This window comes from Balaenoptera ricei, chromosome 1 (assembly GCF_028023285.1).
Source record: "Balaenoptera ricei isolate mBalRic1 chromosome 1, mBalRic1.hap2, whole genome shotgun sequence".
NCBI lineage: Eukaryota > Metazoa > Chordata > Mammalia > Artiodactyla > Balaenopteridae > Balaenoptera > Balaenoptera ricei.
This window is the reverse complement of record NC_082639.1, coordinates 39,038,921-39,061,857: the sequence shown is the minus strand read 5'-3', so window position 1 is coordinate 39,061,857 and position 22,937 is coordinate 39,038,921. Positions and strand designations below refer to the sequence as shown.

General features: G+C 53.6%; 1 protein-coding gene across 11 annotated transcripts; it reads left to right on the top strand.

Annotated features, from left to right (window-relative positions):
- The first annotated feature begins 4,655 nt into the window (after nucleotides 1-4,655).
- TAL1 (TAL bHLH transcription factor 1, erythroid differentiation factor) lies at nucleotides 4,656-22,230 on the top strand. 11 transcript variants are annotated; one of them, XR_009503098.1, is made up of 7 exons: nucleotides 7,146-7,384; nucleotides 8,641-8,819; nucleotides 9,102-9,264; nucleotides 12,699-13,112; nucleotides 14,802-14,896; nucleotides 18,591-19,265; nucleotides 20,399-22,230. XR_009503098.1 is itself a non-coding variant. In XM_059922093.1 (6 exons), the coding sequence occupies exons 4-6, from the start codon at nucleotides 12,700-12,702 to the stop codon at nucleotides 19,043-19,045; spliced, it is 963 nt and encodes a 320-aa protein (XP_059778076.1). In that variant the 5' UTR covers nucleotides 4,656-4,711; nucleotides 8,641-8,819; nucleotides 9,102-9,264; nucleotide 12,699; the 3' UTR covers nucleotides 19,046-22,230. The 11 variants fall into 11 exon arrangements, 5 of the variants coding, with proteins under 5 accessions (XP_059778076.1, XP_059778083.1, XP_059778066.1 ...); XR_009503093.1 differs by having other exon boundaries at nucleotides 19,561-22,230; XR_009503094.1 differs by having other exon boundaries at nucleotides 18,591-20,134.
- The last annotated feature ends 707 nt before the right edge of the window (nucleotides 22,231-22,937 follow it).

Here is a 22,937-nt window from a genome sequence, read left to right as displayed (position 1 = left end):
GAAACTGAGGGTCAGAAGAAATGACACTACTTCCTGGCAGATGTCTCTGTCACTTTTCTAAACACCATTCATTTAGTTCCTCTCGTGTCCCCAGATACGTTCGAATTCCTCCTGTGCTGGCCCTGAGCAGCACGAGTTGGACTGTAGTGGAGGGTTCGGGGGCATGCTCATCAGAAGAGCAAGAGGTGAGAGGAAATATCCACGCAGGATTGACCAGGGAAGGCTCCCTGGACAAGATACGATTGAAACTGGGCCACAAAAAAAGGTTTATAAATGACTTTATTGAGGCATGATTTATGTACAATAAAACACATCCAGTTTGAGTGTACAGTTTCTTGAGTTTTGACATGCATACACTCATATAATCACCACCACAATCAAGATACAGAATATTTTCATTACCCAGAAAGTTCCCTTGTGCATTTTGCTGTCATCTTCCCTCTCCCACCACCCCGATCTGAGCTCTGTCATATTATAGATTAGCTTTGCCTTTTCCAGAGTTCCCTATAAGTGGAATCAGACACTAATATGCTCTTTTGTGTCTGGCCTCTTTCACCGAGCATAATGTTTTTGAGATTCCATATTTTTGCATGTATATCGTAGTTTGGTTCTTTTTGTATTGCTGTGTGGTATTCTATTGCATGAATGTACCACAGTTTATCCATTCACCTGTTGCTGGGCATTTGGATTGTTTCCAGATTTTAGCTATTATGCATAAGGCTGCTATGAAGATTTATGTACAAGAGGTCCTGTGGATATATATTTTTCAATTCTCCCAAGTCAGTGTATGTTTATAAACTGCATGTTTATAAGGAACTGCTAAAGATCAACCAAAGTGGTTGAGTCATTTCTGCACTCCCTTCAACAATGTATGAGAATTCCAGTTGCTCCACATCCTCATCAGTACTTGGGATTGTCAGCCTTTTAAATTTTAACCATTTTAGTGAATGTATCACGGTATCTCATTGCAGTTTTAATTTGCATTTCCCAAATGCAAGTTTGCGCATCTTCCCATGACATTTTGGCTATTTGTTTATCTTCTTTAGGGTCACAAGGGATTTAAACCAGGACATACCACAAGATTTTTAAGTAGTTCTCCCAATGTAGCAAACATTTCCTTATAGCCAGCAGGAATGGAAAGGACATTGGGTCCAAGCTGACATGGGTGCGACTGGCTGAATCACCTTGGGTAAGACGTTTCCTCACCTCTTAAGTTGGGGTCACATTAACAGCCCAGCAGGGTTATTGTGGAGGATGAAGTAACCAACAGAGGCAGAAGCGAGGAGCAATGCAGGCACACACAGCAGGTGCTCAGCACATATAGTCCCCCTCATTGATCCAAGGATCCCACCCACAAGTATTTACATTACACAAGGGCCAGGGCCCCATCTGGGTGACCAGTAACAACTATTTGCTGGCCAGAGGGCTGGTGGCTGCATCCATGTTCTTCTGTCCTTTTCTGACAGTTCTGGGAGCAAAATCATTGATGGCAGAGCTGTGTGGGGTTCTCGCCTTGTGAGGACAGACCCACTTAGGTACTATTGGCTCTATAAGTCTGGGGAGCAGCTCTGGTCTTCTGGATGCTCCTGTACAAAGCATGGGTTAGGGAAAGGGAAATGGCTTCAAAACATTGGGAAGCACAGTGCTTTCTAAATACATTCAATTCTTTTACATTGGTCTTTGTGACACGAGGGCTGTAAACCAGAGCAGTGGTTCTCACGATTTTGTGCTCATCAGAAATCACCTGGTTGTCCTGTTAGAACACAGACTTCTGGGCCTCACTCCCAGAGTTTCTGATTTAGCAGGCTTGCGGTGAGGCCTGAGAATTTGCTTTTCTAACAAGTTCCCAGGTGATGGTGATGGTCCCCTTTGAGAACAACTGAATTAGAGTGAAGTCCTTTCCATCCCTGAGCATTGTGATGGCAGCGCTGGGTTTGGCAACAGAGTCTCCCCACATCTCAAGCTTGGAATTCTGGGCTCAGATGTGCTTACTGAGGGGGCAAGGTTCTTCCAGGGCAAGGAATGGAGACAATGGTCATATGGAGGTAGAAGGGGGAAACAATGACATCTCAAATCGGAGTTTTTACTGTTAAAAATAATCCTAAGAACAGTATGATGTATAGACAATTATCATCTCCCTTCTACAGATGAGGAAAGTGAAACTCAGAGATTAAGTAACTTTCCTGGAAACATACAGCAGGCAAGTTGGGGAGCAGGGTGGGAACTCAGGACTGCCTGACTATTGTACTCATTCTGCCGCCCTAGGTGTGCAATCTGACTTCACCACCTACCAGCTGGGTGTTCTCTGCAAGTTGCTCAACCTCTCTGTGCCTCAACTGGCTACTACAATAATGGAGGTAATGGTAGTCCCTAGTCACTGGGTTGTTGTGAGGATTAACTGAAATTAATATTTATGAGGTGTTCAGGACAGCACCTGGCACATAGTACCACCATATACGTGTACTGAAAACAAACCTGGCTGACCACAAGAGTGCACACACACTGCATCCCTCCAGGGGACAAGCTCTGGGGAGAAAGCTCAGAGACTACCTAGGACGCAGAGACAGGGTAGGCAGAAACACTTGAAAAAAATTTAAAGCCTCGAATCTGGGGGAGAATCCAGCCTTTGGTGGGGGTAGGGGACAGGTAGGAGAGTGGCAACGACGCCCTCAGGCCCAAAGCCCCAAAGCCGGGCTAGGCTGTTCTCTCCAGGCTGCTCCCTCCAGGACCAGACTCTAGACGCACAAGTCCCCACGTCCCCTCCCCCTCGACATCCCCAGCCCAGGAGCTCCGGGTTTCCTGCCCGTCCGAGGCCCCTGCTTGGGGCGGGCGGAGGAGGGGTGGCATTTCCTGGCGGGGCCGTGGGCAGCGTCACTCGCTCCCGGACACTCGGACAGCTCGCTGATCGACAGGCACCAGACGCTATTTCGGGCGGCTCTCGGCTCAACGCGCAGTTTCCGTTTTTCCATCGACCATCGGAAATGGGGAAGGGGGGGAGGGTGTAGACGTCACGAGCCCCCAACCCCAGGCGGGGAGCTGGGGACAGGTCGGGATGGCTGCCAGACTGTCAGAATCTGGAGCTTTGAGAATAGAGGGGGATGGGGAACATCACCTCCCCTCGCGTCTCTCTCTCCCAGCTCGGCAGGGCTGACAAAAGCCTTGCCTGTCCAACAGCCTGTAGGTGCCTCAAAGTCACCTAAACTCAAGAAATTTAAAACCAAATGCAGAATCCCTCTCCGTTTCCCTTGGCTTCCAAGCCCCCGTCACCTGGAATAACACTCCCATCTAGGCAAATACAGCCAGAAACCCAGAGGGTTCCTATATTTCTCCTTCCCCCTCATCCCTCAAACCCAATTCTTATAAACCCGATTTTGTATCCTAAATACATGTTATCTGCATCTGCCTCTTGCCATGTCTCCTGGCAACACCCTAGTCCATGCTCCAATCCCCTTTATTTGGACCACTGCATCAGCCTCGGAACTGGTATCCCCACATCATTCCACCCCCACATACCCCTTCTCCACCGTGCAGCCAAAGAGCTTTCTAGAAATGCAAATCTGATCTTTTATAGGACGTTACGCACCCCCCCAACCAAATGAACAAAATGGTGCCCCCCCCAAATTCTTTGAATTGTCCACAGCCTTGCTCCAGCCAGTACTGGACTCTTCTCTATGCCTTTCATGAACCTCAAGCCCTTCGGATGCAGCCCTTGGCTTACCTGGAAGGTTCTCAATGCTCACTCCTCTACCTACCCTCAGAACCCACTTTCCCATCTCAGTCCAGGCATCAGTTCTCAGAGAAGCATTCCCTGGCTGGGGTCTCCTTTTTTGGAGGGGCTCAGAGATGTGAAATGACTGGCCCAGTGGTGCCACAGCCCAAGGGTGGCAGCGCTGGGCTTTGAACTCAGAATTATATTTAGTGATGCAACCAAGCAAAGACAACAGGAACCAGAGGAGGGAGAGATGAAAACCAACCCCCGTTGCAGAGAGGCTTCAAGAAGGAAGGAGCAGAAAGACTGAGTCTTGAAGGATGGATGTGAGAGGAGAGGGTGCGGTAAAGCAGAGGCTGACACATAATGGAGGGTGAGTTGAATTTGATAGCAGTGGGTGATGTGTGGCTAGAGCCGCGGGGAGAGAGTGTGAGATGGGGCTGAGCAAACCACAGAGGTCGGTCCCCTGAGTCCCTGCTGAGCAGTTGGTGTGGCTGGGCCAGGGGAGGCCTTGTGGCAAGTCCAGGAATTAGACTCTTTTCCTCAGGACATGGGTAGCCCTTCTCCCATGGGATTCTGTAAAAGTTACCTGTATCCACATGGCATCCTGACTTCCACCAGAGAGCACGAGAGGAACAGAGGGAACGGGCTGCACTGGATTAACTGTATCTTCACGGAGAGTTGCCTGATGGCCAAGGAGGGGCCAGACTCAGACTGCAGCCACACTCTGGGCTCAGTCCTCGACTGGGACTCAGTCTGTGAATTCTCAGGCGCCAAAAGGAGCTCTAAACCAGAGATGCTAGAAGGACAAAGCAGCCTGGCATGGTGGGTAGAGTTGTGGACTGGGAACTGGATAACTGAGTTTGGGTCTTGGCTTTTCCTCTAGGTCACTGTAAGCTTTGGTCAAGTCACATCTCCTCATGACCTAATTTCCTTCTCTATAAGGATAGACCAGAACTCCTGTGTGCAAGTGCACATGATGTCATGCTGGGTTCCAGGCTGGTAAGTTTCCACAGATTATTGCCCTCACCACCTTTTAAAGATCATCTTGTGTAATCCTCATAACAGCTCTCTGAGGTGAAACTGAGGTTTGGAACTAAGTGACTTCTATTTATTTATTTATTTATTTTTGGCTGCGTTGGGTCTTTGTTGCTGCACGGGGGCTTTCTCTAGCTGTGGCGAGCAGCACGGGCTTCTCGCGGTGGCTTGTCTTGTTGCAGAGCATGGGCTCTAGGCACGTGGGCTTCAGTAGTTGTGGCTCGCTGGCTCTAGAGCACAGGCTCAGTAGTTGTGGCGCACGGGCTTAGTTACTCCATGGCATGTGGGATCTTCCCAGACCAGGGATTGAACCCGTGTCCTCTGCATTGGCAGGCGGATTCTTAACCACTGTGCCACCAGGGAAGTCCCTAAGTGACTTTGGGACTCCACCCTAAAAGAATGAACCCAGATACCCTCCATGGGCTGAGCCCATTGCCTACCCCTCACTGAACCCAGATTTCTAGGACACAGTACAGGTCTCAGCTCCTGCAGTGAGTTGAGCCCAGATCCCTCCTCCAAGCCTAGGCTCTAGCTGGGCTCCAGAGGACTCTGGTGCCAGATTTGCTTCAAACCCAGGTTCTACCGCTCACTAGATGTGTGACACTGCGGAAGTTACTTTCACTCTGCCTCAGTTTCCTCATCTGTAAACTGAATAATTGCACCAACCTCTTAGGATTGTTTATGAGAACTAAATGAGTTAATATTTGTACAGTGCTCAGAAGACTGCTTCAGTAGCGAGATTAAAATGTTAAATTATGAGGGGAGGGATGTTTCCCAGCTCTGGGCTCAGCCTGAAACTCAGTAGAATGGGTATTTTAAACTCTTCGTTGACACCAGTTCTGCCTCCATAGAACCTCTTGGGTGTGACCTCAGTCCCAGCATTCAGGCAAGCAGTCTCCATTTTAGAACAGAAAAGAGCCAGGGTTGAAGGGGGTGAGAGTCGGGGGGAGCTGGGGAGCTTTCTGGGATAAGAGGAACTGCCCATTGAAATCCGGGTATCCAGGACACTGGTATGAATGAATGTCAGGGAAGGAAGGGTTGGATGTGATCATTTTGGTGTTGTGGTCTTGCTGGGGTTCGAGTCGTTGGAGAAATGTGTCTGGAAGGCCGAGGGACTGAGGTTGTGGGGAGCCCGGGTTCCCGAGAGGCCTCGGGATCAGTAATGAGGCTGGACCCACCGGGTCCTACACAGAGTGCCCGCCCAACTCTCTTCGTGGCGCATTACGGAGACGGTCCCAGAGCCGCGCAACCAGTCCCCACTCTCTCCGGTGAAACTGCCAAATTAAAATGAATCATTTGGCCCGTAATGGCCGAGGCGCTTATCGGGGGCGAGCGGACCCGCGGCAGTGCCTTATCTCCGCGGCACACACGGCCCCCGCGCGCCTCGGCCCATGCTAACGAGGCCTAGAACGTGAGCGGGATTAGAGCGCGCCGGTGGAGGAGCCGGGCGCGCCGCGGCGCGGAAGGGGGAGACTGGGGGGGGGGCGGCTGGGGGAGGGCTCGGCACTAAGGACCAGGCCTCAAAATGGCCACACGCGTACCCCCTTAGCGGCAAAACGTGAGCATTATGGCCTTTTTCTAGGGGCAGGCAACCTACAACCTCCCACGGAATCCCCCATCCAGTTCCTCCCTCTTTTGCCCGTTCGCAGAAGAGGTTTCGCTCCTTTTCCCTCGGTTTCTTTCGATGGGGGGCATTTTCCACCGACGCCCTTGAGCTCGCCGCCGCCGCCGCCCCTCCCGCCTCGGAGACTCTCTTCCTTCCTTCCCCTTTTCCTTACGCAATATACAGAAATGCGCGAGGCGGTGGTTGGTTTTCATTTCTCCTTGGTGGTTGTGTGCATGCGGTGGGATTGTGAGAGTGAGTGTGTGAGCTGTGGGCAGTGTTGACTTCTTCTGAGTGTGGTCTTCTAGGCGATAGGTTGTGTGTCCAACTGTGATAGTGTTTGCCCTCTTTGGGGTGTAGATTTGAGTTCTCCGAGGCCCTTCTGCGTTTTCATCGTTGTATATAATTATGCTCGTTTGCCTTCTCGACATGTGTGTTGGGTTGCTTGTCCTTTGCGATTGTGTTTGGATGGTCTCGTTGTTGTGTCGGGCGTGTGTGATCCTGACTACGTTGAGTTGTGCGTCCCTGAGCGACTGCGTTTGATCGATTTCGTTGTGTCGTGCTGGACAATGTTTGGGCCTGACCGAGTCGGCTTGTGGGGCAGTGTTGGGTTGTGCTTACTTTGCTTCCCTTCTATGGGGCTGGACCGCGTGTGGCCCTGTCCGCACCGGGTTGTGTGCCTGTGTGCTGGTGTCCTTTGGAAGTGCGTTTGTAAATCGCTGGGGGGTGGAGGGGAGGGCGAGCGAGCGAGAGATGGATGCGCAAGTTGAGGAGGCGGCATGGGGGCGGGGAGAGGGATTTCACGTTTTATTCCAAATTATGATGTATTCGGAAGCCAGTGTTGGCTTGGATGAGCAGCCCGAGCAGCGGCTGTTCTGTCCGGAGGCCACTCTGTGCCTCGGTGTTGGAGGTGTTGTTAGTGGGTGGGAGGCTCTTCCAGGCTGGAAGCTGAGCAGCGCTCGCGGAGGCCAGCGCCTTCAGGCCGGTAGCCGCCGGCTTCGGTTCCCGCCGCATTCAGGCTTCGTCCATTTCTGGTCAGTTTCGCGGGTACGGCCGCCGGGGTCTGCGGGAGAGGCCCGGAAAAGACAATGGGCGCATTCTCCAGGCCTCGCGCCTCGGGTGGGGACCTTCGGGATCATCTCCAAGGAACATTTTTCTACCCCCTCCCCGGGTGAGCGACATTCCCGCGTGGGTCAGGTACCCGTCACATCGATGACCGGGACCGGGCTTCATGGAGGGACGGGGTCAGTGCTGCCCTAGCTCCGAAAGAAAGGATTTTGTTTTGCCAGTTATTGTGGTTGCTAATGTCATCATCATCACCACCACCACCACCACTACCACCACCACCATCACCATCATCATCATCATCATCATCATCATATTTTAATTAAAATAATCGTCCAGGAGCGAAGCGGCTTGTCCCTTTTAGCTTCTTCGGGGCGATAACAAAGCAGCGCGGGTTTCCTCCCACCAGCGCTGTTTTTTAAATTGCTGGGTTTGTGGTAGGGAGAGAAAATGGAGAGAGGGACGAACACAGAGACTCCGTCCTAAAGCAAAAATTAACCCCGACCTCAGACACCGGGCATGACTGGATTCCTCCTTGTTCCCACACCTCCCCCCTCATTTGGATTAGAAGAGGAGAAAGAAAATCTCCCGCATTGAACTGAAACCGCAGAGAATAATTATTACTGTATTTCCACTAAAGCCGGGGCAAAAAGGAGGTGGCCTTAGCAATTAATCCAAGACTTCAATGTGTGACCATAAACTGGACAATTTAGGCAAAACAAATTAAACAAACCTTCCGGAGGGAGGGGAAAAAAGGTGAACTAAATTTCACTACCGCTACACCCTGGGAAGCAGTACTGGATTTATTTTTACCCTCCCTCCTTTCCTTGTTTATTGCTGAAAAGAATTACTAAAATTCTCCCCTTCTCTGGCGATCTGAATACCGATAAATCGAAAATCTTGTGTAGGGATCGTTGAGGGAAAGGCGAGGGCCTTTCTTTCTTTTTCCCTTTCTTTTCTTTTCCTTTCCTTCTTTCTTTTCTTTCTTTTCCTCCTCTCCCTCTTCTTTTTTCCCCCCCCTTAATCTATAGGAAGAAAAAAAGGGACCGGGATACATCAGATATCCCCCAACCCACCCCTTTCTCTCAGATCTGCGCCGTTCAGACTGTATCCCTTCGGGAAAGTAGCCTTTGGAATTGGGTTCTGGTTTCGCTTTGGGTTGGAGGTGGGCAGGTGAGAGTCATGAAGAGAATGGGGTTCTCAGAGGTTCTGTCCCACTGACCAGGGTCTGAAGATTGGATCCCCCTTTCCGGACACACACCCCGCTACCCACCCATGCCAGGCTGCGGACGACTCCGCGCTGTGGCCACAGCTCCGGCCTGACTTCGGTTCCCGAGCCAACGGCGTAGACGAGTCTGCTTAGAAAACAAACGGCCACACTGAACCAGACATCCCGGTTGGAGGGTCCGATAACGTTCCGGGCAGTCTGCGGCGGGGTTGTTGTTGTTGGACTAGATAGTTATTCCTGATTGGTCAGGTGTAGGGTTCTTTTTTATGGGGGTGCGGGGGAGGCTTCAAACACCTGCAGGTTGGGGGCGGAAAGCTGCTGGCGATTCCCGGGGCGGGTTGGCGAGGACATGAGGTAATTCCCAGCCATTGACCCCCATTTCTCTCTCTCCCTCCCTCTCGCCCTCCCTCTTTCTCTCCACCCCCATCTTTCCTGGAAACTCGCTTTGGGCGCGGCAGACCGCCCAGGACCACACCGCGGCCTAACTGCTGGTCTCTCAGTGAGAGAGGGGGAAAGCAAAGACCCCTTTCCACAACCTGGACCTCGGCTCCCGCCACTCTCCTGCCGGAGGAGGAGTGGAGATCCTATTCAGAGGGGCCGCTCTCTCTAAATATGCCCCAGGTGAGTTTTTGGGGAATAGTACTGGTGGAAACAGTCACCAGGAAGGCCTTGGGATCTGGCCTGAGGTGGGGAAAGCTTGGGACAGAGGACAGTCCAGTTTCAGATTGGGGAGGAGTAGGGGAGGAAGAACCCAGAGCTGGGAATCCGGGATCTGACTCTGCCATTGACTGTGGCCTCTGTGCCACTGTGGCTTCCAGCAGGGCCCTTTCCTGACCCTGGGTGAAAACAGCTAGTTGGACTTAGTCCCCCCACCCCCACCCCAAAGTCCCCCTCTGTCCTGGTTCTGTGGACGTTTCACAAGGCTCATAACTCTGGGACGGCTATATCCGGATAGCGCAAGCTGTGTGCGCCCGGGGCTCTGGCAGGAAGAAGGCCGCAGCCATCCTGGCTAACGCAGTCCCAACTCGGGTGGGCCCAGGCTGGGGCCTAAGGCCTAGGGTGGGGCCGCGTTCAAACACCCCTCCACTCCAGTAGCAGCGGGAAAGTGGTTCTGTTCATGGGCGATTTTGGTTTGTGTGCAGGCTTGGGGCTCCCCCAGGGGGTCATGCGGGTGTGGATGTAGTATCAGGGACCAGAGGCTGTGTTTAAGGCGGTGGCTCTAGCCGGGGCATGGCGGAGGCTGTTTTCACATAAGAAATTTTCCTTGCTGGGAAGTGGGAGCTGCGGGAGACCAGGTGCCTGCCCCCCCAGGAGCTCTCGGGTTCCCCTGTCTTGTTCAGACACACATGGAAGTGATCGGGCTGGCTGTCTGGCAACAGGAGATGAGCCGGTGTAGGGGGCTTCGAGCTGGGTCTTGGTTGCACAAAGAGGAGTTGTAATGGTCCAATAGTCTAGTGCTGTTCGGTTCGAAATCTGAAATCTTCTCACCTCCTTCTTCATTTTCCCTAATAAAAACAAATAAACGTCACTCAGGCTTTCCTTTTAATAATCTTAACCAAAGCCAAGTGATGGGGTTTAGTCACCGACCACCGAAAGTGCTTGTGAGTTCTCTGGCAGCTTCCTCGAGAGCCTGGACCTCTGGCCTGGGTGATCCTGGTTGCAGACGAACTGGCAGGGTTTTCCTGAGGTCCTGGGAGGGGCGGGGAGAGGCTGACCACAGACCCCTGGGGACCAATCATAGGTTTTTGGGGGGGCTCAGAGATATAGATATTTATAGGCGTCTGGAGAGGGCATTTGGGGCCAGAGTCAACTCATCTGAAATACGTGCTCCCCTTGCCCCTCTGGGATCTGCTCCTACTCAGAGTCTCGGAATTAATCAGAAGGTACAAATGTGTCATATGGAGAGCTTGAGCTCATTCTGGCAATTGCTGAGTGAACCGTTTGTCACTCGGTTAGAAGCTGGGACTTAAGCACATGTCACTGGGCGCACAACGGTGCCTGGGGACAGTAAGGTAGGGAGCCAGCTCCCTGGGGCTTGTATGTTTTGCCAGAGGACAGTATATTTCTAATGCATTTCACTGTCGCAGGGGAGCCAGGAAGTCTCCAATGGTATACCTCCGGTGCATTTCTAGTGGCTGCAGTGTCTTGACGGTCGGTCCCATTCTGTGGATACAGACCTATTGTTTCCACCATGATCATAAACTCGTTTCCAGTGAAGTGTTGCGGACCTACTGCCTTTGCAGCCAGGGTACACCAGGTCTGGGGGAATTTTGTCGTTTTGGGGCGCTGCCCATGGGGCTGGCAGAGCTAGGGCAGTAGCTTAATCTGAATGGTGATTCTCCATCAGCTGTGTGTCCGGTGGCAATTGAGCTGAGCTACTGAGGAGGTTTCAGAAGGTCTGGTCTCTCTTCTGGGGTGGGAGGATGGTTCCCAGGCCGACTCCAGCCCAGAGTGGTGCAGTGGCAGAATGGCTGCCAGGAATGATCAGATGGACTCTGCTTGGTGCTGAGTTGGATTTTTGTGTATTTGTTTTCTGCTACAAAATACCCCAATTATATAATTCCGACAGCAGAAGCCTTATTTTGAACATCTTATGAAGCCTGTTGAGTTGGTTATATTTTTATTGTTGTATTAAAACTCACAAGCATTTCCACACTCTGGACCCAGAGTCTCATAGTTTTTCTGTTTTCATTCTTGCGGGGGTGGGGGGTGTGTGTGTGGCGGGTTATGGAAGAACTGGAGGGAGCGGTAGTGGGGAGTGGAGCCTCGGCCTGCGGTCACCCAGGAGTATGGTTGAGGAGGAGAGGACTGTCCTTGGCTGGTGGGGGGGGGGCAGGATATATGAGAGGGTGTATATGGGAGGATAACAAAGACAGAGCGAGACTGGAGTGCTAGTCCTGCTCTGTGGCAAACAGGCGAGTGTGACCTTGGGCAAGGTAGTCTCCTTGCGGGCCCAGTCTCCCAGTCCATAATAATGTTTACTTGAGCATTTGCACAGTGCTTTTAAATGCATATATGAGGTACTCCTCCCATTTCCCAGAGGACAACACCGAGGTAGGAGAGGGGGATGGGGGAGTGCTGGAGGAGTTCAGCAGCCATCATGACACCCCTTCGCCCCACACTCCTGGATGGGAGCCCAGACCCCAGTGGCCTCAGGAGCACCCTTTGAACGTCGGGGCTTCACACTGCCTCAGGCAGGCTTCCCTTCTAGACCCCACCTCACTTTTGAGTCCAGCTGAGCAGAAGAGGGTATAGTGTGCGAGAAGGTATGGCCTGGATCATCTTCTTCCCTTCCTTATGTCCCATCTCCAGTCCCGGGAGGAGTAAAAGTAAAGGGCCACTGGGGTTTCCGGCGGCTACACAGAATACAGGTGGATTCGCTGAGTGTAGGCGGACGCCCCCGCAGGGGTGAATATGTGTTGAAAGGGAGAGCTGGCTCCTCCGGATAATTCTCTGCCAGCTCTGATCCCTCTTGCACCCCCACCCCCGCACCAGGTTTCTGGGTGTATGTGTGTGGCGGTAGGCTGGGGGCAGGTATTGCCGAAAGGCAAGGGAGGTTCGAAAAGCACCCCACCTCCGCGCGACAGGTTCCCCGCCAAAACCAAAAGGGGGGCGGGAAGAACACGGTCGGGGATTTGTTCCCTCCTCTTCCCTTGCGGCCTGAGAAGGGGCACGGGGTGATATTTCTTTCTCGCCTCTTTCTACATTTCCTTCCTCCTTTTCCCCCCTCTGTTTTTCTTTCGCTGGCTGTATTCCTTTTCATCCAATGTCTTTGTGGTCCTTCTCCACCTCTGTCCTTTTGGCCCTCAGTCTCTGTCTCCCGGGCACCCTCCTCCCTTCTCCCAAACCAGAGGCCCCCTTTCCCTCCCGCCCCAGCACTGCGGGCGGGTGTGTGTCCACGTGGCGCTAAGTTTGTCCGCTTCTTCTCACGTTTCGGTGCGTGAGTTTCTCTCTGCCTTTCACCCCCTCCCCCACCCCCCGCTCCGATCCCACCCCACGTGGATGGGCTGGGGGCGGTGGTCAGAGCGAGTGTCCGCTTGTCTGTCTGCCCGCAGGATGACGGAGCGGCCGCCGAGCGAGGCGGCACGCAGTGACCCCGCGCTAGAGGGACGGGACGCGGCCGAGGCCCGCATGGCCCCCCCGCACCTGGTCCTGCTGAACGGCGTCGCCAAGGAGACGAGCCGCGCGGCCCCGGCGGAGCCCCCGGTCATCGAGCTGGGCGCGCGCGGCGGCGGCCCGGGGGGCGGCCCCGCCGGTGGGGGCGGCGCCGCGCGAGACTTAAAGGGCCGCGACGCGGCGGCTGCCGAAGCGCGCCATCGGGTACCCACCACCGAGCTGTGCAGACCTCCTGGGCCCGCGCCCGCCTCGGCCCCCGCAGAGCAGTTGAGCCCGCCCGCGCTGGCGGCCCCCGCCGCCCCCGGCCGCGCGCTGCTCTACAGCCTCAGCCAGCCGCTGGCTTCTCTCGGCAGGTCAGGGCCGGCGGGAGGGGCGGGTGGGCAGGAGGCATGGGCGCCGGGGCTCCCCTTCCGCACGTCGGGAGCCGGCTGCCCTCCTCCCGGCGGGGCAGTGCGGCTGAGCGCTCGGAGAGAAGGGGAGAGGGGGACGTTTTACACCCGGGGTCGGAAAAGTCTGGCTGGAGACCCCGTGCAAGTGAGGAACGAGCCCTCTGCTAGTGTGTGTGTGTATGTGTGCGCACGCGGGGGGCAATGTGCAGGTGCCTTGTTAACGCGGCGTGCTGGGAGCTTGGAAGCCGAAGAGGGGGAGTACCGGCACGCGGCTGGCTGTGAGCAGAAGCGCGGGGCGCTGCCCGGTGGTGGTGGTGGTGGTGGTGGGGTGGACAGGAGGAGTCTGAGTGTGAGTACCAGGAAGGAGTGTGTCTGAATGCGCTCCGCTGTGAAATTCTTCTGGAAGCTGCAGCCCTCTGTGGACAGGTAAGAGATGTGCATCTGAGGGTGCTTGCAAGAGGGCTCCCTCCTCTGAATCTCCCCGCCAGGGCCCGCCTGGGGAATGGATCCCTCCCTCCTCTCCGGAGCTCCTCTGCCCCTAGCTGCGATCTCTGGGCAGGACCTGTGCTCCCTTTGGTGTGAGGGTATCCATTTCCCTGCTGGGGCCACTGAGGTGGTGGAGAGCAGGAGGCACGGTTGGGGTGGGGACAGGAAGATGAGGCAGGGAGAGACAGTGGGGGGCAGTCTGTGAGTCTGTGGGACACTGGAGGAAGAAGCTACGGAGAGTCGAGTGGGTGATGGGGGGGCATGTCAGTGGGGCTGAGTCAGGGTTTCCTGTCTGTTGTCTGTCCATGGGCCCCATGGGGCTGGAGTGAAGGTGGGGTGAAGTTGGGGGTAAGGGACAGGGTGCCCTTATGTGGTGCAGGAATTGCACACTCCCAGGTGTGAAGGCCGTGTCTGCCTGTGTGAGCACCTGTTTGGGAGCGGAGGTGTCTATGGATTGTGCACTTGTATGTGGGGGGTGTATGTTCATTTTTGTTTGCTCCCTGTGTTCACCATTAATTCTGTGTGTGTGTGTTTGTGTGTGTCTGAGTGTGTGTGTGTAGGGGTGTGTGGCCACCCTCCCCTTGTTTGTCTCACCACAGAGAGAGGCCGTGGGTGTTGTGTGTGTGTGTGTGTGTGTGTGTGTTTCATGCTCCTTCTATCCCCAGTTCCGATGTGAAGGGACCAGGGTTGCCCTTGTTTTTTTTTTTTAAGGACAATTGCTATTTTTTTTCTTTTTTTTCTTTTTTTTTTTTAATTTATTTATTATTATTATTTTTATTTATTTATTTTTTGGCTGTGTTGGGTCTTCGTTTCTGTGCGAGGGCCTTCTCCAGTTGCGGCGAGCGGGGGCCACTCTTCATCGCGGTGCGCGGGCCTTTCACTGTCGCGGCCTCTCTTTGTTGCGGAGCACAGGCTCCAGACGCGCAGGCTCAGCAGTTGTGGCTCACGGGCCCAGTCGCTCCGCGGCATGTGGGATCCTCCCAGACCAGGGCTCGAACCCGTGTCCTCTGCATTGGCAGGCAGACTCGCAACCACTGCGCCACCAGGGAAGCCCTGCCCTTGTTTTTTGGGGCGGGGGCTCAAGAACATGTGGGGAGGATCTGTGTGGAGCCTCTCTCTCCCCTCCACCCACATGTGATCTTGTGATCTGCCTGCTCCCTCCCACAGTGGGTTCTTTGGGGAGCCAGATGCCTTCCCTATGTTTGCCACCAACAACCGAGTGAAGAGGAGACCCTCCCCTTATGAGATGGAGATTACTGATGGTGAGTCTACCCCCCGCCCCACTTGTGTACTCACTCCCTCAAGCTGTTAGAACCCTGAAGGAGGGATCATCGGGGACTACTCCCTAGGTGTCTCACATAGATGGGCAGCTCTCTTGGAGCCAAGAGAAGCTGTCGAAGTCCTCGCCCTATTGACCTGGGACTAGGAGAGGTCATGGGTGGGGCTGGGGGTTGCCACACTCATAGTCCTGGGAAGAGAGTGCATGGGAGTGAGGACACGCTGTGGCGCTTAGCCCAAACCTCACGTCAATTGTAGTCCCCACTCTAGCTCCATTCCTACAGTTGGTAAGGATCCCCCGGGAGGGCAGAAACACACAGTGTTTCTAAGCACCAGCCTCCAGGGATTCTCTGTATCTCCTCCCAAGTCCTCTTTGGAGTCTGAAGTCTTCTCCCTGCCTGGAATTGCACCTTTTAGGGTCTTGTCCCAGGTCCCTGCAAAGTGGGGCCCTCTTGTCCCCTTTTCCACACTTTGAGCTCAGACTCAGAGCTCCCTTCCTGACATCATAGATTCTACCCTGCTCCCTCCCTCCCCCCCCAACCCCAAAGGCCTCAGCACTTTTAATGTGAACTACCTGAGTAGTCTTTGGTCCCGAACTTGGGGGAAGGAGTTGGATGAGTGGGAAATTTGGAGGACCCCCTCCCTCTTCCCAAGGTTGACTAGATGTAGTAGATGGGGCCCAGCACCAGGGGGCAGGAGAGCAGGCTCTTCAGAGCTGAGGGACTTCCTGGAGCTCCTGGTGCACACCGGAGGCCTTGGAGCCAGACTGGGATTTCTGCAAGTTGCTGGTGGGAGGGATGTATATTGAGCTGGGGCTTCTGGAGGGGATCCCTCTGTGGTGTTCTGGAGAGGAGGCAAGCTAGCATCTGGACAAGGAACAGATCTCAAAAGACCCAGCCAGCCTGGGGCACAGGGGTGTAGGGCCAGGAGGGAAGGGTGTTGGAGTGTCAGTGCTGCTAGGTTAGAGACAGGAGGTGGGTGTACCAAACAGGAAGTAGGCAAGACCAGCCCTGAAGTTCCCCAGGGAAGAGGCATTTTCTACAAAGGTCAGAGACAACAGAAATCAGGCACAGAGGAAGGGGCAAGGGGTGAGGGTTTGGGGGGAGTGCAGGAGTGTAGAGAGGCGATTACCCATAAATGATGCCAATATTTACCAAGCACCTACTCTGTGCCCTGCCAGCATGAGACAGAGGACCTGGTGGGAGGTACAGACTCAGGAAAGAGGAAGGTGTGGAGAGGTGGGTGGTTCTCTGGAAAAGACCAGAGAGGAATAGACAGAAATGGAGGTGAAGGGAAGGGTGGAGGGGTGCAGGATATGTCCACAGGATTTTGAAATCAGAGATTTAACCGAAAGGAGTCCATAAAAGTGGAGCTAACACAAGGTCTAAAGCCAGGACTTGATGTGCATTCCTGTTGCTGAACTTTTCTGGGCCTCGGTTTTCTCATTTGTAACGTAGGGAGAATAATAGCTTCCTCACAGGTTGTTGAAGGAGCACAGTGGGGTAAAGTGCTTTTAGGGCCTGGCTTGGGGTAGGTGCGGCTTCTGGAGTCTGTGTAGCTCTAGCTGTGACAGCAGCCATAATGCCTCTCTCCACACCTAGGAGCTCCCTCAAGATCAGCCAGCTTCAGCCACAGAGCAGTGGTCCTCCTGATGGCACAGCTGAGGGACTCCCCTCTGTCTGTCCTGGAGGCCGGAGAACAGCAAGTTATTTCCTCTGAGGCGCCCAGGGTAGGACTGCCCAGCAGGTGTGCTGTGTTTTTCCCAGCCTGGGTCTGGCCTTTGGCAAAGAGTCAGCTGGGCTGGGGCCTGCTGGGGTTTGGAAAGATAGCTCTGAGGCACTGTGGGCAGAGGATGAGTGATTCTCCCTGGGGGAAACGTGGTGTGTGTGTATGTGTGTGTAAGACTGGTGTGTGTATTTGTAAGACAGAGATGATCAAGTGGGAAGTGTCGGCACAGATGAGCTGGGTTGCAGAGGCAAGGTCTGCCTCCGTCCTGGCCGCAGTCTCCCTAGCTGTGAAATGAGCAATGGGTCTTAGGTGATGTCTTCTCTCCTACCCAGCTTTCCACGTTCTGAGATCCGGTTCCAGGGTCATCAGAAGAGGGCAAGCAACCATCCCAGTACTGGCAGTTCCTTCAGTGCTCAGAGCTTCCTGAGGACTGCCAGGAGCTGGCTCTGTGCCTCAGGGTTGCGGAAGGAAGCGGCCGCCTCAGCCCAGGAGCCTGGGAGCGCTAGCGGGGCGCTCCTCTGCCTTTCCTGGCTTTGGGAATCCCAGGTCACGCTTGGACATTTAGTGCAGTGCTTTGTATACTGTAGGTGCTCGATACATGCACGCTGGTTTCTGCCCCTGCTCTGCAAGTCTTAGTACACGAGCGCTAGTGAATACTGTTCTAGTCTGTGATCAGTGCACTGTAGACATGGGGAGACGGAGGCAGCCCTCAGACGCCTGCCTAGAGCCTCAGGCCATGCCTGTGCGTGGCTGTCTCTCCACTCCTCTCCTGGGGGAGAGAGCCCGCAGGGTAGGTCATTTCCCCACCACTCTGCTCTCTCCTCCATTCCGCACCTGCCAGCATGATCAGTTAGTCAGCAAATATTTATTAAGCTCCTACCTACTCTGTGCTTCCATCACCCTTAGAATAAAATCCCCACATCTTACCGCAGGGCCCTATGGGATCTGGACTCAGCCTACTCTGATCTTACCCACACTAATCTAGCCGGGCTGGCTTCAGCCATTTTCCAGCTCAGGGCATGTGCACATGCCCTTCCAACTTCCCTTCCTGTGTCTGGCTGGCTCTTCTTTAGCCTTAAGTTCTTCCCTTATAGATGTCATCTCCTCCGAAAGGCTGTCCCCAACCACCTCAGGTAAACATGGCAGCTCCTTTCCATCTTTCATTTACATTCAGCTTCCTGTTTGTTTCTTATTTGTTTGCTGATTGTTCATTATCTGTCATCCCCATTAACATGTAAGCTCCACGAGGGCAGGGACTCTGTGTACCCTTATTCCTTAATGCCTAGCACAGTGCCGGTTGTCAGTAAATAATTGATGAATGGATAATAATAGCTAACATTTATTGAATGTTTCATCAGAGCCAGGTATTATCTTAAGTACTTTAACTGTATTAGTTGTTAGATCCACAAGACAATCTTATGACTTGAGTTACTAGTATTATCTCCATTTTACAGGTGATGAAGCTAAGGCACAGAGAGTTCAGGTAAATTGCCCAGAGTTACTATCTAGGGAGTAATAGTCAGGAATTGAACCCAGAAAGTCTGGCTCCAGAGTTTAATCTTTCTAACTAGTGCCATATGGCTTCTTAGCACAAGTGAATGAATGAATGAATGAATAATATATGGTTCCTGTCCTCAAATGTCTCACAGCTCAGAGAGGGGGGCAAACATGGAAACATACAGTGATGATCAAGAGTGATGGAGATTACAGGATTATAGGGCCGTGGTGGTTGGTTAGATCTGTCTGGAGGGGTTGAGGGAAGTTCTCAGAGAGGAGGAAACAGATAAACAGGGTTTTGAAGGACAAGTAAAGAGTTTTCTGAGTAAAAGGAAAGAGGGCATTCTGGGTTTTCCAAATTTCCAGGTGGATGGCTTCTCTGCTTCCCCACAGGAGAAGACGCCCTGGGGGATCCCCGACCCACTGTCCTAACCCTTGTCCTCCTACCTCCAGGTCCCCACACCAAAGTCGTGCGGCGCATCTTCACCAACAGCCGGGAGCGATGGCGGCAGCAGAATGTGAACGGGGCCTTCGCTGAGCTCCGCAAGCTGATCCCCACGCATCCCCCAGACAAGAAGCTCAGCAAGAATGAGATCCTCCGCCTGGCCATGAAGTACATCAACTTCCTGGCCAAGCTGCTCAATGACCAGGAGGAGGAGGGCAGCCAGCGGGCCAAACCTGGCAAGGACCCTGCGGTGGGGGCTGGTGGAGGGGGTGGTGGCGGAGGGGGTGCTGCACCTCCAGATGACCTACTGCAGGACGTGCTGTCCCCGAACTCCAGCTGTGGCAGCTCCCTGGACGGGGCAGCCAGCCCGGACAGCTACACCGAAGAGCCGGCACCCAAGCACACGGCCCGCAGCCTCCATCCTGCCATGCTGCCCGCCGCGGATGGAGCCGGCCCTCGGTGATGGGTCTGGGGCCACCCAGGACCAGCCAGGAGGGTGCCCTCAGGCCACGGGCACCATGGGCTTTAGGGCAGGTGGGGTGAGGATTGGGCAGCTCTGAAGCAGGGCATGGACTTTTGATGAGCTTTCCTTGATGTCTGAACTGTGGGAAGTCCCAGCTGCCTCTGGGGCTGGCTTTCCTGTTTCCTGCCTCAGTAGGAGAACAGAAAAATGGAGCAAAGTGGTAGGTACTTTTTATGAAGATGGCACGGTCTTCCCCCTTTTCCAAATCCCTAAGACTTCCCAAGTAAGAGGCTGGAGTGGCATTGCTTTTGGCCTGGCGCATGGGAGCCTGTCTTGGCTGAGACCTGGGGTTGTCAGCTCTCTCCTGAGGCGTCCGGCAGCCTCTGCCTTGCCTTTAGCCCCTCCCAAGCTGGCTGGGGTGGCTTTTGTGGCCACACTGTCCAAATATATAGGTACCCAATAGCTGCCCATTTCTCGAGCCCCATCTTCACCCAGGCCCCTGTTGGTCCATCCAGCTTGCCAGTGCTGCAGAGAGTCACAAGCCTCGAGGTGCCTTCTTCAGGGCCTGGTTGAAGAAGACAGCCAGTGGACAGCCTGCTCTCGACTAGCTGGGCCAGAGGGTCAGAAACCCAGAAGCCCTTACTTCTTGCCCTGGGGATCGAAGCTCTGCTTTCTCCCCACTGAGACTTGCCTTCCTCATCCTTGTGGCTGTGGGGACTGAGTCTGCGGCTGTGAGCGTGCCCTGTGAGCTTTGTTCGAAGGCAGACAAAGGAGAAATGATGAGAGTGAAATTGAGCAAGAGCTATTTGGGGCACGTGGGCTTCAAATCGTGGTGGTGTCTCAGAGCTACCTGCCTGCGTCCTCAGCGACACGTCGCGGTTCATGCAGGGAGCAGATGCCAGTGTGCTGATCGGTGTGTGTGGGTGCTGAGAGTAGACGTGCGGCCCCGTCTCGCGTTCTAGCTCCTCAGAGGGGCCTCCCTGCTGCAGGATGTCTGTTTGCTGACGGTCTGGTCTGTGTCCTGAAACTGAATCGACAACAAACTCTGTCCTATGAATTCCTGGCATGTGGGATTTTGCTTGACTTCAGGTATTTGTGGGATCTCTAGGTCTTGATATGACCCAGGATCTAGCCCCACTTCTAGGGCCCGGGGAGCCCAGTGAGAGACCAGGCCCTGGCGGAGACCCAAACACATTGACATTCACTTAGCAGAACCTTCGGCATCCCTGAGTGCACAAATTTTGGTCCTCAAGGGTGTGTATGGGAGGCTGGCGTGACGCAGTAGGAGTGCTCCCCGCCAAAAGTTGTACATGACATTTTTGTAAATCAAATCCTTATCTTCACCTTTTAAAGAAATACTGCCACAAGTCCCTTGGTAAAGTGGAGAATCCTTTTGTAGAGTGGACTGCTGCTCCCTCATTGACCTCCCGTGTCAATCCAGATGGTGGAACATGGTTTTCTTAAGGTGAGGCCTGCCTGTGACCCACATCCCAAGCCCCTGGAACAAACTGCACACAAGTCCTACATACCTGTCATTGTGCCCTCACGTCACCCCAGCCGGCTCTGACCAGGCTCTGCCTTTGAGGTCAGAGGGAAAACAATGCTCTGACTTTGCCCTGTCCATAGCAATGTGGAAGAACCAGCGCTGCCGCTGTCGGGAAAGACCCTCACACCTTATGGGCTCCAGCCTGGGGGCTCGCCCTCACCATGGCAGGACCTTGGGGACAGCCACATGCCCATGGGGAATGATCCCTGCTCTCCTCCCCTTCCTTTTAAGTTGTGAGAGGTCCAGTTTGTGGGGGTGGGAGCAACATGGTTAACCCTTGTAGCACTCTCTCTGTCCCATTTCAGCGCTGCCCCCCCCCAGTCATATTTTGATGAACATTAGGATTCATTCCTTTCTGATACTTGGAAGCTCCTGTGAAAAATCCCATCTGTCTAAAGATGGAGCACCTATTCTAGGTCCTAAGGCTGTGTTTGCTTCCGGTGGATTAATTTGACCTGGGAGTGAAAAGTGGCCACGGTGAGCATAGGTGGATGGGTTTTAGGAGATGGATCACACATTCCATGAGGAACTCCAGCTTCTGGCTTCCTCTTCTCTCAGACTTGCAGTGTGACCTGGAAAAGTTCTCTCTCTGAAGGTCAATTTCTCGTAAATACTCTGGCTTGGCCTGTGTCCTAGGGCGGTGGTGTGGACTGAATGGAATCATGAAAGTAGAAGCATTTTGAGGCTGTACGGAACTCTGTCCCCCTCACTATCATTCCTGCAGTGGGGTTTCCCACCCTGAGTCCGGGACCTAGGCAGTGGGCCAATCTACCTGTCTCCATAGCATTTGGGTAATTTAGGTTCTAAACCACTTGAGCCTGAGTTATCTAGGTTATCCTTATCTCTCCAGATTGACCTCATTTCAGTCTCATTCCAAAGCAAGGCACAGGAGGGAGACTAGAAAAGAGATGGGAACAGAGGCAGAATATGTAAAAAGTACAACAGCTACCCAAGACAGGCCTGGGTAGGGGTGGGCAAAGCTTCGTGTCTTTGTTAAGAACTAGAAAAGATCCATAATTTTCACTTTCCTTTCCAGCACCTCCCCCCACCATACTCTTCTCCTTCCTCTGCCTCCTCTTCACCCATGAACATTCTCCATCCAAGAATAATATCTGTACAAAAAGGAAAAAATGTAAAGGTAAAAAAACAGGAGGAGGACAAAGATGATTGTTAATGACTGGAGGGAATCACGTCTTTTAAGACAAATTCGTATTCTTTTATTTGTAGTGGCAAACGACAAGATGGTACAACCTTTATCCTTTTCCGAAAGCAAAACAAAGGGCACAGCATCGGTAGTCAGCCGACACCTGTCTCGGCCTTTGGGGGTGGTCGTGTCGTACTTGTGATGTCAATGGTACGTGGCCCCTGCCGAAGGCTTGCCCCCCAGCCCATGTACATAGCGCATCGTTCCTGCGGGCGGGCCCAGCACTTTCCGTCAATGTTGTACTGTACGTGATGCATTGCGTTGGTCTCTGCATTTTTCTGCAGAAGAGGAGTAACCGCTCCAGGTACCTTGACCTTTGTACAGCCCAGAGGCCAACACTGTGGGCGTGTGACTCTTTAGCGACAAAACCCATGTGGTGATGATGTGTGTATATATATAAGGATATATTGGGAAGATTTCTAAATAAAAATTTTACAAAGGGGCCTAGACTCTGTGCTTGCATGTTGCACCCCTAGGACTGAGAGTTGGGACTTTAAAGGAAAGGCGTGGCACGAACCTGTCTCCCCTGATAATGGGTTCTCCCGGGGTGGGCTCCCACCTTCTACCCTGAGGCTCCCCCCCTTAGGGTTTCCATTCTTTTCCCTCTGCCAGGCCTCACGGAGGGGGTGCCTCTTCTCAGTGCTGTGCACGCACACTTCGGGCACGGGGCCTCAGGCCGGAGAGTCTTCTTTGCGTGTTGGGTTCAGCTCCGTGGCTGGGGCAGTGGCTTTTATTATAGGTTCAGGACAGATTAAGTTCTCACCAGAGGATGGTCCCAGGCTCCCCAGTGACTCAATGGAGGCTGCTCTTGAGGACTGGGGGTGCGGGTCTTACGTGGGGCTCAGCGACAGAGGCTGAGGCTTTGGGAGCAGTGAGTGGAGGCTCAGGCAGAGAGCCACCGTTCAGAGGCAGGGACTCTGGATGCCGGTGAGGCCTCTGCATGCAGACTGTTGGATCTTCGGGAACCTCAGTAGGTCAGGTAGGCGCTTCCAACGAAGTACCAATCCTTCTTTCTTTCGTTCATTTAGCAAATATTTATTGAGCTCCTATTGGGCCAGGTATTGTTCTAGGTACTAGGATCTAGCAGTGAAGAAAACCAAGATCCCTGTTTTTGTGTCACTTAAATTCTAGGAGGGAGACAG